Source organism: Eptatretus burgeri, chromosome 1, assembly GCF_056783735.1.
Source record: "Eptatretus burgeri isolate ZD-2024b chromosome 1, Ebu_testis_v1, whole genome shotgun sequence".
Classification (NCBI taxonomy): domain Eukaryota; kingdom Metazoa; phylum Chordata; class Myxini; order Myxiniformes; family Myxinidae; genus Eptatretus; species Eptatretus burgeri.
Genome location: NC_140961.1, coordinates 161,055,528 through 161,074,460, shown reverse-complemented (window position 1 = coordinate 161,074,460; position 18,933 = coordinate 161,055,528). Strand labels below are relative to the sequence as shown.

At 40.1% G+C, this 18,933-nt stretch overlaps 1 protein-coding gene across 1 annotated transcript in view; it reads left to right on the top strand.

Moving 5' to 3' along the window:
* LOC147035884 (extracellular calcium-sensing receptor-like) overlaps window positions 1-11,273 on the top strand; it is a 106,340-nt gene extending 95,067 nt beyond the window's left edge. The window contains exon 9 of the mRNA XM_085869845.1: window positions 10,795-11,273. Coding sequence (XP_085725971.1) covers window positions 10,795-11,273 — 479 coding nt within the window. The remainder of the gene's footprint in view (window positions 1-10,794) is intronic.
* Window positions 11,274-18,933: the final 7,660 nt, after the last annotated feature.

Genomic DNA, 18,933 nt, shown 5'->3' with positions numbered 1-18,933 from the left:
TGGAGTTGGTGCTGCATCTTTTGGCTTAAAAAATGCATGGAGAGTGGGCTGGATGGCTTTCTTTTTCTTTGCTGCATAAAGTCCCTTGTAGCAACAAAGGGCATCATTCACAGCACAGCTAAAATCAGTGCTCCTTTCAAGATTTGGATCTTGCTCGATAACAAATTCTATGGCACTTTCAAACGAGCTGAGGATTTGGCTGAGGTTTTTCATGGTGAGATGCTCGGATGAAGGTGTCACAGCATCTTCTTCTTCCTCAAGAGCCCACTGCTGTTCCAACTCCATAAGATCTTCATTGCTTAAGGGTTCTGCATGAGACTCCAGTGAGTCATCCACGTCCTCTTCGTCAACCTCTTCAAAACCAGCCTCCTGCGCCAGGTCTACAATTTGACTTGTAATCAACGGAACATCAGCAAACCCCGTGAAATTGTGGACACACTCAAGCCACACTTTCTTTCTCACAACGTTCATTGTGGAGGCACTCACCTCCGCCCATGAATCCTTAATGTTTTCCAAAGCCATTTTTATGTTGAATGTTCGCCAAAACTCCTTGATTGATAGCTTGTCCTTATCAGTTTTTTTGATAAGCTGCAGCATGGTATGTTTAACATAATGGGCTTCAAAAGCAGCAATAACTCCCTGATCCATAGGCTGTAAAAGCGAGGTAGTATTTGGTGGTAAAAATACTACCTGCACGTTTTCACACCAGTCTTCCATTTGCTGAGGATGGGCAGGAGCATTGTCTACAAGCAGCAAAGATTTGTTGTCAATGTTGTTCTCCTTGGAGCACTTCTCAACATGATTGGAGAAGTAATTGATCACGTAATCGTGGGTCAATGCCCTAACAAACTAGGCACTTTTTTTTTGTATCACAGCAAGAGATAAAGGCATGCGACGTTGAGTTTGATCTTCCATCCACACACATAATAAACGCTCCATGTTGTGCATAGCACCATCTCTCATTCTCGTTAGTGTCGTAGCACTCGAACTGGTCGCAATCTGTGATATTTTCTTTATCTTTGCCGAACTTTGAACGATCGAATGTACAGTCGATGCAGCAATTACTGTGCGCGGCCGATTTCCGTTGTCACTTCACCTCGTTCATGTCTTTTAATTATATCCAATTTCACCTTCAATGTGACAGCCTTTCGTTGTCTCTTGAAACGAGGTGTGCTCGGCAAAAGACTTGTGGGTCGGTTGGGATTCATACTGGAAGGTATGCAGGCGAGCGTGAAGATAATACGTACAGTACAGCATACAGTACATGCCCAGTAAAGTGAAAGTATGTTTATGCGCATCCTGTGTGATTGTTGTTTTTTGCAGTCAGTTTGAAACTTTTTTTTGCGTTTTTCCTTGCAATGACATTACGATAGGCATAAAATGTTTGCGATAATTGAAAAATTGGTCATTAAAACTAAATTACGAATAATCGAAACTATGATATGCGAACTTCCGGTTAGCGAGGACTTACTGTATATATATATATATATATATATATATATATATATATATATATATATATATATATATATATATATATATATATATATATATACATGCATATATACATACATATATATACATATATATATATATATATATATATATATATATATATATATATATATACATACATATATATATATATATATATATATATATATATATATATATATATATATATATATATATATATATATATATATATATATATATATATATATATATATATATATATATATGCATATATATATTTATATATATATATATATATATATATATATATATATATATATATATATATATATATATATATATATATATATATATATATATATATATATACATATACTTACACAACCAGTCAAAAGTTTTAGAACAACACCATTTTTCAGTTTTTACTGAAATTTAAGCGATTAAAATCCAGTGAATAACCTGAAATGGTACAAAGTGAAGCGGTAAACTGCCAGAGGTTAAAAAAATGAAAGTTTAGGTTACCAAAAACTGAAAAATAATGTAAATTTCAGAGATGTTAAAAAGGCACTTTTCAGGAAACAAGTAATGGGTTCGCAACTGCAGCTGTTCTGCAGCAATGAAAGTAAATTAAGCCTTGAAAGTTGATGCAAACAATTCCTACAGGTGTCCTACCTTTCGTTGATTAGTTACGAACCGTCTGTCTGAATAAAAGCAGTGTTGGAACAGATTGTGTTGCTATACCCTCTGAAGCATTATTTGGACAATATTGCACTGCAGGAAGGAGTAGATTGTTATCATAATGGTGAGAAAAAGAGAGTTAACAAAGGAAGACAGATGACCATTATAACCCTTAAAAGTGTAGGTCTTTCCTTTTGAGAAATTGCAAAGGAAGTCAAGGTGTCAGTGAGTACAGTTTCCTACACCATCAAAAGGCACTTGGAAACTGGATGAAACTCTGACAGGAAGAGGTCTGGCAGACCCAAAGCCACAACACAATCAGAAGACAAGTTTCTGAGAGTCAACAGCTTGCGTGATAGGTGGCTCACAGGACAGCAGCTTCAAGTATAACTTAACACTGGTCGAAGTAAGGAAGTCTCCGTTTCAACTGTGAAGAGAAGACTTCGAGCTGCAGGATTGACAGGTTGAGTGGCCCTAAGTAAGCCATTGCTAAGATGGCAAAATAAGAAAAAGAGGCTTGCCTGGGCCATGAATCACCACCAGTGGACTAGGGAAAACTGGAATTTGGTCTTATGGACCGATAAAAATTTTTTTGAAGTCTTTGCTTCATCACTCAGGGTTTTTGTACACCATCGAGTTGGTGAAAGGATGATTCCCCAGTGTATGACACCAACGGTCAAAATGAAGGAGGTAGCGTGATTATCTGGGGCTCTTTTGCTGGATCCATAGTCGGCAATGTGCACAGAATAACTGGCATCCTGAACCAAAAGGGCTACCACAGCATTTTGAAGTGCCATACAATCCCATATGGTCTATACCTAGTTGGTCAGGGGTTCATCCTGCAGCAAGATAACGACCCCAAACATACCTCCAGGCTATGTCAGAACTACCTTAGAAGAAAAGAACAATATGATAGGCTACAAATCATGGAATGGCCAGCACAGTCCTGAGACTTAAACCCCATTGAGCTGGTTTTGGGATTAACTAGACAGAAGGGTGAAAGCAAAGTAACCTGCAAGTGCAACACATTTGTGGGAACTTCTGCAACAGTGTTGGGAAGAACTTTCCGAACAATATTTGATTTCCATTGTGAAAAGAATGCCACGAGTATGTTTGGCTGTTGGCTACTTTGATGAGTCAAAAATTAGATTAAATTATTTTCAACAAAACTATTCCATGATTTCGTCTTTTAACTGCAATTGTATATTTGTTCTATGCTTTAATTTCAGAGTACATTGAAACATTAAACTGCTTAAATTTCAGTAAAAACTAAAAAAATGTGGGTGTTCTAAAACTTTTAATCGCTAATGTCGGTTGGCTGGTTCATACTTTCAGCACCCACAGGCTCATCGTTGGACTTATTATTCCAATGCTGGTGGTGTGGCAAAGGAGATTGACCATGTGCTCGTTGATGGTCACTGGAGGATTATCCAGAACTGCAGGGTCTCCGGTCTGCTCATTTCCTCAATACCAACCAGAGGCTTGTGATAGCAACTCTGAGGTTGCAGCTTAAATCTGGGAGAAACTTACCAGGCCTGATGTTGGCATGCTCAAGGATGAGATGGCACCTGAGGAGTTTGTAAACAGGCTGGATGGGGATTTAGGGGTTCTCGGTGCTTTGGGGAATCCTGAAGATTTGTGTAGTGTCTACAATACCACCATCCTTGATGTTGCCGGTGGAAATCTTGGAACTCACCATCGGGTGAAGACGAATTTTTTCTCTCAAGGGACACTGGATACCATTGACCAGAGTCGCAGGGCCAGGCTTAATGGCAGAGCCAAGCTGTTGAGGGAATTGAGGCATAAAACTGAAAATGCACTGATGGAGGACAAGGAGGCCGATGTACGAGGAATCTGTGAGGGGGTAGAGCATCAGCTGTGGTCAATTGATTCTTGGCCTGCTTACACGGGCATTCACGCATTGCATTCCTCCCAGTCTGTCCCTCTGAGTACTGTCGTTAGAGTGGGGGTTGTTGGGATCTTGACAGAGGAGTCAGAAGTGAAGGCCTGCTGGGCTGGTTTCTTTGAGCGGCTGCACCAGGATGATCCGACATCTCTTCAGATGGATGACAATGGTGTTCAATCCCTATTGCTGATCCTCCAATCAACTGCTATCTACCTTCGTTTGTGGAAACATAGGCTGAAGTCAACCTTTTAAAATGGGGTAAAGCTCTTGGGATCTTTGGCATCCATGCTGAACTTCTCAAGGCTGGTGAAAATGCTGTACTCATGGCATTGCATGCAGTTTCCTGCTTTGCCTGGAACACAGGTATCATCCCAACTGACTTGAAGAGGGGCCTTGTTGTCCCTTTCTGGAAAGGGAAGGTGATCGCCAGGACTGCAACAATTACCGAGGGGTGACGCTGCTCTCAGTGCTGGGAAAGGCCTTTGCTCAGATAATTGTTCATCAGATTTGCCACCATCTTCTTGAGCGCCAATGCCCAGAGCAGTCAGTCTTTACACCAAAGAGGTCAACGATTGACCGTATCCTTGCCCTTCATATTCTTACCAAAGGCAGACAAGAGTTTTTGGCAGGGGCTGCTTGCAGCCAATGTTGATCTCTGCAAAGCTTTTGATTAATTGAATTGTGATGCCCTCTGGAGGATTATTGGTCTTTGTGGGGTACCATGTAAACTGATCAATCTGATATCAGAACTATACTCTGGAATTGAGTGATGTGGGATGTGCTGATGCCATTACCGACTTATGAGGTCTGTCTAAAAAGTAAAGGGACTGACTTCACAGAAAATTTATTCCAAAGAATAAATTGAAGTCACTGCTTGTCCTCTTCAAAATAGTTTCCCTCCAGTCTCACACACTTGTCCATCCTCTTCTTCCATGCTTTGATGCGCCCCCAGGAGGCTTCTTCTGGAATCCTCCACGCTCCGTCGTCACGGCCCTTTTGATGGCCTTCACATCAGGAAATCGGGTCCCCTTGATCACCCCCTTGAGCTTGGGAATAAGAAAAAAACACAAGGGGCCAAGACGACGAATACAGGGTTGCTCCAGAGTTGGCACGTTTCTCTCCGCCAGAAACTTTCGGATGCTCAGTGCACTGTGAGCAGGGGCATTGTCATAGTGGAGCACCCAGGTGTTGTTCTCCCACAGATCCCTCCGCTTGTCCCAGACTGATTTCATAAGGTGTCAGAGGATCTCCTTGTACATGTATTGATTCACTGTTTGACCCTGTGGTAGAAAGTCGAAGTGGACGATGCCCTTGATGTCGAAAAATGCGATGAGTATCACCTTGACCTTCGACTTCGACTTCCTTGATTTCTTTGGTCTTGGTGATGCCAGACTTTTTCACTGACGACTCTGCCATTTGGATTTGGGATCGTATTCGAAAATCCACGATTCCTCTCCAGTAATGACTCACCCGAGCAGGTCAGGATCATCCTCAAGGTGCTCGATAATGTCTTGGCAGACAGTGACTCTTTGCTGATTCTGGTCCTCGGAAACCAGCTTGAGGACCATCTTTGTGCATACCTTGCACATTTCGATATTTTCAGTGACGTTTCTCAAGACAGTGTCCTTGTTGATGGAAAGTTCCTAAGCAATAATCCGCACCATGAGTCAACGATCTGCGTGCACCATCTGCTTCACACGCTCAATGTTGTCTGCCGTTCTGCTCATTGAATGTTTTCCAGACCATGATCCTCTTCAGCCTTCTCACGTCCCTCTTTCAACCTCTTGTGCCATTCAAATGCACGTGTATGTGACATTGTTTCTTCCCCAGAGATTTTCTGCAGCATTGCGAAGGATTTGGATGGTGTTTTGCCAAGCTTGGCATGAAACTTCAGATTGGCTCTAGACTCACGACTCATAGTGTGATGACTCAGACTCGACAACGTGTAAAGTACGACCTGTAAAATTCACATAATGAGTGCAGTCAACCACCAACAATCATATATATTGCTGGAATGTTGTGAACGACTGTGATGCAAGTTCATTCAAGTTGTGTAAGTGGAGCACACAGCAGGCTTAGTCTCGTTACTTTGTAGACAGAACTCGTATTTCCAGTTGTTACTGGAGTTTGTCAAAGGTATGGACTGGCCTCCACACTTGTCAAAGCTTGTATAGACTGGATTCTGGGGAGGATGTCAGAGAGATCAAGCTGTGGGTCATCATTTGGGAATGTCAAGATCTCTGACCTTGATTTTGCAGATTATGCAGTCATCTTTGTGGAGACTCTGGATATCCTTTTGGGGGCCCTCGAGGTGCTGAATGAGGATTCGGAGTGGCTGGGATTATGGGTTTCCTGAGTCAACACTAAGATCCAGGCTTTCATTGACATCTTGGATGCTGCTATCTTGTCTGTACCTGTTTGCGGTGAGGTTGTTGAGGTCACGCAGAGATTCACTTTCCTTGGCAGTGATATTCATATCTCTGCTGGCTGTGAGCCAGAGGTCAATTGACATCTGGTCAGGCCTGGGAAGTCATGGCTTCACTGGATCATGGGTTATGGTGCTGTCGGTACCTATGCTGGAGGACGAAAGTCCGATTCTTCAGGTCCTTGGTGCTTCCAGTCTTTCTCTTCAAATGTGAATTTTTTTCTCTGACCAGAGATCTGTGATAGAGACTTAATTACTTTGTTTCCTAATCTCTTTCGAGAATCCTTGGCAATCGCTCCTTGGACTTTGTGTCCAACGAGCGGTTTCTGGGAGAGACTCAAATGAGATTTGTTACCTGCATTGTCCGTGAGCATCAGCTGCAGCTGTATGAACATGTGGCTCGTTTTTCTGGCACTGATCTTGCTCACCAGTTTCACTCAGCAAGGGAGCCTTGTGAGTGGAGGAGGAGGAGGACAATGTGCTGACCATGTCCCTCATGGTTGCAGCAGGCTAATCAGTATCTCAAGGAGATTGGGATGGGCCAGGTATCTGCCTTGGGGATGGCTGCTTCGGTGCATGCTCCCTTACCTATAGAATCTTCACAAAGTATTCCAAAGTGTTAAAGCGAAAGAAATGTCGATAAAATGTGAATAAGTGAGATTAACAGAGAAAATCAGATGATTCTCAGTGACATTACATAAATAAGTATTCAACCTCTTTGCCTAATTTACCCTATATCATATTACGAGCAAATTATTTGTTTGAAAGGTTAAAAATATGTATAATAGGTTTCACTGGTATGGAATTAGATGTTTAACTTATAAATTAAGCTCCAACATCTATCTAAAGAGTTTTAAGGTGCAACTCACTTGGTCAACCAACAAGGTAAACATGAAGACCAAGGGGTTTTCCAAAGAAGTCAGAACTAAAGTGGTGGAGAAACAACATTCAGGAGAGGATTATAAGTAGACTTCAAAGTCAACCATCATCCCTTTGTGTACGATGAAATCCATCATTAAAGGCCCAGTCACACCTTGACGTTTTAGCTGGCAATGGCAACGTATCAAAATGTATGTAAAACGCTGGCTTACGCTGAACTTTTGATGTTTTTTTAAAGATTTGGACGTATTCATAATGAGTTGGTCATATGCATAACATATTAGTAATGGACACAGAACGTTTCGTTGTCTTATAGATAACTTATACCAACGAATGCTTAGCCTTTTTTCGGCGTTCACAACCTATGCCCAACGATAGTCTAACTTATGCATAGCACGCTGCACGTATCGCCGAAGATCACGTGGCGTAGCCTATTAAAAGGCTGCCGTACAATGATTCAAATCATAACCGCCGGAGAAATGGAAGTGTCAACATCGCAGTCACACCTTAGCGATCTTGCCAGCATATGCCGACCTCTGAAAAATGCATCAAAAACGCTGGTGCACGTCGAATACGGTATGGATAAATTTGGTATACGTGAATAGAACACTAACGTACGCTATTATACATCTTAATAAGTGGAGTACGTCTTGTACTTTTAAACGTGTTAAACATTTTAGGACGTACTTGCTGTATTCCTCACACATTCCGCATGCGATGGGAATAAGTCGTACGCACGATATGCGATCGTTGGCACACGTCGACAAAAGTTACTTGTAAGTTACTCATAAGTCGAAATACGTCAATGTAATGGTTAGCGTCAGTGTTCCCGACTCCCTTTTTTTTTCTTCGGTATGACGGTGATGTTGACACTTCGATTTCAAGTGCAGTTATATTATATTATAATTAATAGGCTGCCGCTCAACTATTGAAATCATAACCGCACTATAAATCGAAGTGTCAACATGACCGTCATACCGAAGAAAAAAATAAAAATAATAAAAAACAGGGAGTCTGGAATGCTTTGGCTAACCATTACATTAGCATGTTTCGACTTATGATTACCTTACAAGTAACGTGTGTCGATGTGTGTCAACGATCGCGTAACGTGCCTACAACACGTTACTCATAGGTTACAAATAAGTTTCAGGTACGCTAAACATACCTCGACGTGTTTTGACTTATGATTAACTTACAGTTAACGTGGGTTGACGTGTCATCGATCGCATAACGTGCCTACAACTTATGGCCAGCGTAGTGGAACTTGTGAGTCATACGCTGGCAAAAGTCGTAAAATTTCAAGCATGCTAAAATTTGAGGACAAACGCAAAGTACAACGATGAAAGCTAGTGTACTACGACGTATGGCAGTGTTTTTCAGCGTGCTCTCAATGTTTCCAAAAATTGCCCGTAACGTATTCGACGTGTGCAGCGTTTTAGACAAATTTTTCAAAAATCGGCATAAGCTGGCTAAAACGTCAAGGTGTGACTGGGCCTTAAGAAGTGAAAAATGCATCATACCACCCAGACTCTTCCCATATCAGGTCCTCCATCCAAACTCAGCAGGCAGGTAAGCAGGAAACTAGTTTGTGATGTCACAGTAAATCCAACAATCATTTGAATGATCTGCAAGGCTCTATGTCTAAGATGGGTGTCAGTGTTCATCAATCAACAATATCCCGTTCCCTTCACAAATGAGGCCTCTCTGGACAGGTAGCCAGAAAGAAGCCATTACTGAAAAATACACATCTAAAAGCTCATATGGAGTTTGTGAAAAAACATCTTCATGATACTGCAGACATATGGAGAAACGTTTGTGGTCAGATGAAACAAAAATTGAACTTTTTGGTCTAAATTCAAAATGTTACATCTGACACAAGCCAAACACTACACATAACCCAGTCAGCACCATCCCTACTATCCGGCATGGTGGGGGTCGCATCATGTTATGGGGCTATTTTCATCAGCAGGGAATGATAAGCCTGTCAGGATGGAAAGGACAATGGACAGTGGAAAGTACAGTAGAACCCTTGAAGAAAACCTGCTTGAGTCAGCCAATAATCTGAAACTAGGTGGGAGATTCACGTTTCAGCAGGATAATGATTTGAAGCACAAAGCTAAAGCCACACTGGAGTGTCTGAATAAGAAGAAAAATAAATGTTCTTCAGTGATGCAGTCAAAGTCCACACTTGATTTCACCATCTCATTGTATAAAGCAAGGAGAGATCTACCCAAAAAGATTCTTAATGGCCATTGCTGCAAAAGGTGCTTCCACTATGTACTGACCTTAGGGGCTGAATAATTTTACAACCAGTGAATTTTGATTTGTACATGTTTTTTTTTATAGGTAATCCGGACATGTAACCTCCTTCCTCTATAACAGTGTTTAGTTTGATCTCTTCAGTTATGAATAAATTTAATTTGGAAACATTGTTTCTCCATAATTACTAAATCCTCTAAATGTGGCATTATTAGATCAGGTGAATATTTTTACAGGCCACTGAAAATCACCTTAAAAAAACACAGTTAAAGGTATTTGAATCAGAAATCCAAACGTTGGGATCAACATGTTCAGGTGGGTATTTTGAAAAGGCTAACCCCAAAACACAATTCCTGTAATTTTTTGTCCTTAGAACAATTCTCCCGTTGAGTAAATGATCAAGATACTTTATGAAATAATGAGACTTATGGTTCAACAATGATTCTACGATTTGACTTTCTTGTTACTTTGACTTGGATGCATGCGGTAGTTGAAAATAAAGAAAGACCTGGAATTCCTTTTTTTGACTTTTTTTTCAGCTAAGCTTTGCTGCCCTTGCATGTCCTCAACTGTCAATTTAAAGCTGCAGCACTGATTTTATTTTCCTTTTATCAGTTTATCATCAAGACCAGGGAGGAGTAAAGTGACAGAAAGAAGCAGGGGAGGAAATGCAAACAAACGGATAGCCAACAGGCAAACAAACACGACTTGAATGCAAAGTTGGGAAAACACGAGAGTTTGGCAAAATAAAAAAACAACAGTGGAAATGAGAGATCACCTGAAATGGAAGTGAGCTGCATTGTCGAAGCAATGGAGGCTAAGTTATGATGCACACACACAGAAGCAATTCCACAAGTGGGGAAAAAAAGATAGAGAGTGTAAAGCAGGAAGGTGTTCCGTACAAGAGCGTGGAATTTTCTTGGCAACAGTGATACTGCTGACAGCAAGTTTCAAAGCTTGCATTCATGTTGCAGTCTTGTTCTTCTTCAGCAAACAATATTTAATAAAAAACTGGATTTCGTTTTGGTGTAACCGCCATAAATATTTTTTTGAAATACTCTGGTTATTTGCTGAAGATTGCACGTATTGCATAATTGCTCAATAAGAAGTCCAAAAAAAGTTTTAAACAAACAAAAGTTTGAGCCTATTTTCTTTTCCTCCCATTTTCCAGTATCACAGTCACCTGATGATCTTTCCTCTCAATGTTCTCGGCCAAAGCTCTTCGTAGTGTTCTGTGCATTACCCCAGATTGGCTTTTGTCTGGCCTGGGCATTGCTGGGGAAACTAAAAACGCAAAAGAACCTGGAATACCATGTGGGAACGATTGTGTTAGAATGTGCTGGGGCATCTCTGGTATGGGTATCTTGTACCTTGTGTTACCTTGGGATCCTGGCGATCTCCTGCTTAGTAATTGCTTTGAAAAGCAGCAAACTCGTGGCCCCAGATTACAGTGAACCAAGGTTCATAATCTTCAGTATGCTCTTCTTCTTCATGGTGTGCGTTGCTTTTGTTCCTGCCTATTTCAGCACACGAGGGAAGTTTTCTGTTGCCACACAGATGTTTGCTATTATCACTATTGTTTATGGATTTATGGGGTGTATTTTTTTGTCAAAGTTGTATACTATTTATAAATCGTATGGAAGCAAATAATCTAATAAATGTGAATATCGAACTTTGTAGTTTTATTGCTTTGAATTGTTAAATGAGATTTTGCTCAGAGTAAAACCGACAGACAAGAATCAAGAAAGACTTTGGGGAAATCTTTCCAGAAGTTTAAAATATTTTTTTCCCTTCCATTTGGGGTATTTGAAAGAGAATGCCAGGAAATAATACGATAAATCAGCTACAATTGGAAGCTGTCTTACATTTGGTACACAATCTGTTAAAGAAACAAACAAGGATAAAGGTTCGTGGGGCAAGGGTTCCATGATGTGAAAAACCTAAAATGTTCCTCTTGCATAACTGCCAAAACATCACAACTCGGATGTAGTGTTTTTATGTTCTTCCATATTTTTGGGAACTGGTTAATGCCAGGTGAGTGAGGATGTTGAAGGATGGTAGGTGCTTGCCTCTCTTGCCCATTCAGCACGACTGCAGCTATTCCTTTGGTGGACTGCACTGCCACACCAAAGCCTTGTTTCCTGGCCACCACCGCTAGTGTTGACCCCCTCACATGCCTGGTTTCCTTGTGTGTACATGTGGTGAGTTTGTGTGGTGTTCTCAGTGGGCAGCTTGATTCGTAGTTACTATTTTATGGAATCCCTCCTTCTTGTTCTTTTTATTTTTTATTTTTTGTGCTTGTCTAACATATGGTTGATACAAGCCATTATTATTCATCCAGTTCTTGTCTCCCTTTTATTTATTAAATTATTGTATTCCATAAGAAAGCATTTGCTCATCATGTTTTCCCTGCAGGGCCAATGAAGCCCACTGTGCACCCTCTCCTACCCCACCCACCCCCCTCACCAGGACAAATTTTCATGGGTAGCAAATTTATTTGCTCTGATCATCTGAATGAAAAAACAAATGTTCTCAGAAAACTAACTCATTTGTACTTTATCAAAATGAGCCGTTTCCATGTCAACCAATCAAAATGTGAAAGGTTGCCATTATTGTTAAGATATAATAGCAAAACTGGTACCAAAATAGAGGCTATGCATTCCCCATTTATTATATTGATGCTTTGCTATTGAAGTCATTTGCATAATCATGAATATTCATTCAAATTTAAAATTTCACTTGAATTATAAAATGCTCAACTTCAAAAATTAGAAGAGTGGTTTATTCACATCAAACTCTGCATCAATGCATTCCCAAATTCAAAGCAATTACCATGATTCCCACTTTCTTACTCTGCAATATGAACAAGTAGATAAATTCCACATCATCTTTTATGTCTTGCTTCCCTCCAGGTCTTGAAGACACCTGTTCACCACCATCTCAGATTGTCCCCAATCCAAAAACATAATCTTTTCTATCCTCGTTAATCCACCTGAAATCCCTCCTCCTTCAAATTTTCTAATTTTCCGTCAGAGTTTTCTTCTGTATCCATCTTTCCATTCCATACATGCATGTTGGCATCCTGTTTTTGACTGTTACGTCCTGATCCATTCAGTGTGCTACCTCTTCCACGAGCCTCGACTATGCATACTGTCCAAAAAAACAAATTACTTTCAAAAACTGTCAGTTGTTTCATCATGTTTGGTGAGAGGCATGGGGTTCGTTGCAGAGGTTCCGTTACTCCAGGGTGAGATTGTTCTATATTTGCAACAAAAGATGAAGAAGGTGAGATACCATTCATTATTGTGTCTTTTAGCTGAAGAACAGATCTGTTATCAGGTGTAGGCACTCTGCATAGAGTATAAAGTCAATGGTCTTTGATCGGAGCTCACACGAGCCAGACATGATTCATGTACATTATCCAGAATTGGGCAATTTTTCCAAGTTTCCCTTCACAGACACTGCCTCTGTATTGATAGTACTTCTCGAGGTAGTTGGATATGCCATCATCATCAAAAACTTGATGTAACACTTCCTTTGATGGTGTCTGAATCAGTTTCTGTATTTGTAACTTGGATGATTCTGCAAGCTATCAAAGACTTTATCACCTCGTTGGGTTAGAAATTGTTCAGGCAGAATTCCCTCGACTTTTCAGCAGAGATTTTATGCAGTATTTCCCTGTTAAAACAACTTCAATTGAACCAGTTTCTACAAGGCCTGCTTCTAAAACATCAGAGAGCTCTGAACCAGCAATTTTCTTTCCACCATCTTCATATGTGCACATGCCAGATGAAATGTTCCAATCATGACAATGTGCTTCTCATATTTGACAGGATTCTTCCTTTTGAGAGAAAATGCTTTCTTGCAGACTTAAGGTCAAACATTGTCACTATTTATGATCAGCCAGCCTCTCTGGTCATTTCTTCAGCATATCTTCGGTTTTCTTCCATCATCTTGCGTTCTGTGATTGGCTTATTGATCACCTGATAATAGTCGATGGTGGTCAGCTTTGTTGGTGTAGTTTATTATATGTCCACCTTGAAGTACCGAAGCGAGTGCCCCAGTTATCCGGATGTCACAGTAGAAAAGATGTAAGGACAAATATGTGCCCTGTTTGCTGTTTTACCAGTAAAACCAGCACAAGACAATAGACAGAAGGATCTTGCAGAAGTAATATTTATTAATCCCTTCTCTCTACCTTCAAAATAATAATATTATTTTTTTTAAATAAACACTGAATGACTTTTCTGAGAATACCCAAAACAATGAAGGACAAACGTCACAGATATCACTGCAGCTGTAAATTAACTCACAACTTTTGAGGTGGCAAATGATGTTTGGAAACCAGTTTTGTAACATAAACCACAGCAGGTTATAAATGGATGAAGGGTCGGCTGTGAACACTTTTCAACGGATCTTGTCCAGTGGGTGCGCACAGGATGAATCTGACAGACTGGTCATATGGCAAGAGTCCTCAGAGGAGGGTGACACTTTGCATCACCGGATTATGCAGAAGAACCAGAGACCTCAAGTTAAGTTTTGTGAGACGTTGAAATTGGGACTGCACGCTGTGAAGGACAATGCATACTGGAAGTAGGTGAGGAGAGAGTGAAGGAACAGGCAGGCTGCCATCTCAATGAAGCCAGCGAGGAGATGCCTGCTTTGAAGTCATCTAAAACAACAGCAGGCCATCAGATTTGATCAATAGACAGACCAGAAGAATGGAGTGATCAATGTAAAACGGAGTGAAGGTGGGTCTTTATTCAGGGAACGGAATCGCTGAACTTTTTCAGGTTTGCATCCAGAAGACTCCTGATTCCACTTTTACTTGCTGAGCCGGTTATGAATTTCGTCACATGAAACCCAGTACAAAGCCATTACTTATCCTCTTACATGTAAATTCTCTCTTGTCTCCTGCCATGAACTATTGGTATTTTATATCTTCCTCAAACTGTCAGCAATCATTTTTTTTTCTGTTTTGATCCAGAGTGGTTTAATGCTGGCAAGGTCACAGGCAGCTGTCTGGTTTTTCTTATCTCGCTTTGTTGTGAATTGCAAAGGTGTCGTCGGTGGTTTTCTTCTATCATGGTGTTGTTCTTTGATGCAAATTCAACCTTGGCTGGTCATTGCCACCTGACAGGATTTTAAAACAGCCCACAATAATTATTTACATTATAATATCATCCCCCAAAAGTTCTGAATTCCTTTCACAGAAAACCATTATTTTACCACAGTGCAAAACCCCTTCTCCCACATAACAATTAACTTTCAACGACAGTAAAATTGACTGTTCTGCTGATCCATAACAGGTTATAGAGATTAAATGTGCCGAACTTGGAACCTCTTGTCCCACAGCAGATATGTCCAGTCTGAGAAAAACCCTGACCAGTCCTCTTTCCGTGGCACCTTTCACTAATCAACAATCCAGGGTAATACCTGAAAGTACCCTGATGCTTATGACTTCTGTGTTGGGCAAAATGACAGTCTGGTAGATTTTCTTCAAGTGGCAGTTTTAGGGGATGTTTTACTTGTTGTAATCAATGGTATATCAGAAGATATATTTTCCAACAGCTTGCATGAAATCAGAAGAAGTACTGTTATGGTCATCATTGTGTCTGGTGAGCACCTCTTGCAGCATTATTCCCTGTGTGGTGTGGACTGAACCATCACCTTTCAGTGAGTTTAACAAGTCAAATTCGTCAAATGCTCAACGGAAAATAGATGAAACATCTGGTTGTGTTATAATCTGCATTGAAAGCAAATTTGATGCCTGCTCGACTTCTTTGCAAATCACAGTTTTCAGCTTAAGGCAAATTGAATGACTTTCACTGTGGCCGAACCAGTTCATTGGAATTGTCAGCTGCCGACTTCTGTACAGATGTCACAGTCGAGTCATACACACAATGATATGTTTCGGATTCTTCCATTTACCATTTGTAACTTCCCGACATGTCTTGTCCAATTGAGCTTCCAAGTCTGTTGATCTGTGCAGAGCTTTCTTAAACTTTTCCAGCTCCAACATATTTCAGGAAATTGCTAAAATCTGGTGGAATGATATTATTAAAAATATAGACCAATTACTGCAGTGCAGTCCCAAGAAGAAAGCCACACATAATAAAAACACATGCACGCACGCACGCACACACGTATGCACACACACACACACACACACACACACACACACACACACACACACACACACACACACACACACACACACACACACACACACACACACGCATATTATGTACCGGTAAGTTCTCATAAAAGATATTATATTTGGAGTTATTACCTTAACTCCTGAGCAATCGACTGATTTCCCAACTGACCGGATCATCAGCTGAGCACCGTATTTCATCGAGGTTTCGTTCCTTTCAGCCTAGAACGTCATCAAATAGCAGATCCACAACCCCAGTCACAGATCGATATCAGTAGCTCACTCAATATCAATGGACTCACAACCTCAAAGTGGTGTCCAGCCAATCACTCAACACAGCAATGCAATATCCTTATATAAACTTATCTAATTATTACCTTTACTTAAAGTATTACTATGTATGAATAACGTTAATCAGACAGCACTTTATATGATAATATCTAAAGTGATATACACTTTATCTTGGAGACATGTCCATTACACAGCACCTCCATCTAACCATTGACTCAAAGTGTCATTCAAATATTCAAACTGTAATTAATTACCGATTTTAACATGCTGCACTGTGTATCTTTGCAACGACCAAACAATTATTTTAATGCTTCTTTATAATGTAATATATAAAAAAAATTTTTAATTTAATTTATCTAAATACCTCCATCACTTAATACTATATATCTATATGTATATATATGTATATATATATATATATATATATATATATATATATATATATATATATATATATATATATATATATCAATCAGTCAGTGAATTTGTTTACACTTCAGTCAATATCGTTTGAACCAATCAAGCTATTTTGATGAAACTTGGCCCCAAACTTCATATGTTATGCCTAATATAAGGAAAGTGTATTGAACACATCAAAATCTGAGCTCATTTATGGGTTTTACAGTTGGTTTTTGACCCTTCAAAATAGGTATTTACTCTCTTCTCCAAAACTACACACACAATTTTGATGAAATAACCACAAACTTCAACGCCCGTGATGTACCAAAGTTTCTCGGAAGCGAGACAAATTTTAATGAAACTTGACTGTAACCTTCATCACTCGTGATGTACTAAAGTTTTTTCACGGCATAAAATAATATCAGTGTCTTGGGAGTCTGCGAGGGGGGTGGGGGAGGGGGGTGGGTGGTTGAGCCTCCCAAAATAGGTACTTGCTCTCTTCTCCAAAACTACACACACAATTTGAATGAAACATGATAACAATCTCCATCACCTGTGACGTACCAAAGTTTGTTCATGGCATTAAAAAAAAAAATCAGGGTCTGGGGGGGTCTGCAGGGGGTTTGAGTGACTATTGCTCCTGATGCAAGTGAGCTTCAGGACTCGCAGTCCTCTTTTCATTTTCTTAAAAGGTAAACATTAAACACTGCATAATACTCCATTGACTGCCTGCTGTTAAAGTCGATCATACGTTTCATAATTATATTACAATTATCTCACAGATGAAAATAACGAAACAATAAACCATTTTTCGATGATCATCATTTCCTAATTGATCCAAAAAACATCAGATCATTGAATTAAATGACATGATTAGTTTGAGATATAACTTTGTCATTTACAATTCCAATAATTTTTATGAACTTTATATCATCTCGACAATGATGTGAACGTTTAAATGTGGGGCTTGTAAAGCATGAAAACAAATGTTTTGAAAACTCCCTTTCACATGAGAAACAATGCTGGGAGCACTTTTCCTCTTTGTTCATCTCCCTTTTGTCTGTGGTGCACTTTGTAAGCCTTTTATCGGAAGCGACCTAAAAGGAATGTTTTCAGATGGAGATTTCATTTTAGGAGGGGTTTTCTCCTTGCATATTTCAATGCTCGAAACCATTCTATTTCTGGAAAAACATCCTCCGATTCCAGTCTGTACAGCGTAAGTAAATATGTGTATTTGTTTCTTAAACTATTTTATTTATTTATTTAAAACATAATATCGAATTGGCTTTCACTTTTATAACCTTTTATATTTGAAATGTTCCAAATCAGGGAGACTGCCCTCGTTTAGATCGCAAAATATATATTGTCCAAAGCAGATCACTGACATGTGTAGCATCTCATTACGACATGATCTATTAAGGCCTAAGTCACATTTGCCACGCCGGCCGTGGGGTCTCCAAAATCTACGGCCACTAGCAATTATTCTGCGGCCGCAGTATTTCCACAGTCACACAATGTAGTAGTCACATATGTTTTTATTTTTCCGGGAGCCGCAAGGCGTATTCATAAATTGTGGAGACCGAAAACGTGGAGGTGCCGTACAGTCTTTGATTTGATATCGCACAGTGACCTTAGGGCGTCCCTGCGGTGGCCAAAGAATTTTCAAGGCAGACGCAAGGTGCCCGCAAGGCGACCGCAGGGGGACGCAGGGGGACTCTTGGAAACTAAGGTGAACGTGCGGCCAGACGGATGGTAACGAGTGGGTTCTTTTTTTTTTACCAGTTCTTTTGTTTCGGCTTGTCGCATTGCAACGGCGAACGAAGAAATGAAAAAAGTTATAACTCCGCATTATAATTCCACGGCAACCCTACAGCCTGTAAAATATAGCCATGCGGCATAGGGCCACCCTGAGGCCACCTCAGAAACTCTGCGGCCACCGCATGTTTCTGTCAATTCAGAGGGCGTACGGCCGCCGTATCCTCGCCGTAGAGCAAATGTGAGTTAGGCCTAACTACTTGTGACCCTTTTAGCAATAATAGTACATGACAACATTTTCAAACCCTGTTTTTGTATCTCTGGACCGTCTCTTTGATGGTTTACATCATATCTTACACATTGGAAATCTCAAGTAAATATTGCAGGTGTTTCTTCACACACACACACACACACACACACACACACACACACACACACACACACACAAACACAAACACAAACACAAACACAAACACAAACACACACACACAAACACAAACACAAACACAAACACAAACACAAACACAAACACAAACACAAACACAAACACAAACACAAACACAAACACAAACACAAACACAAACACACACACACCTTCATCTACTGTTCAGTGTTCTCCAGAAATCTGTTCTTTGTCGACTTTTGTTTTCTCTTTGTCTTAAACCACTTCATATAATCTTACAGAATTCAAATATCACCTTTTATTGC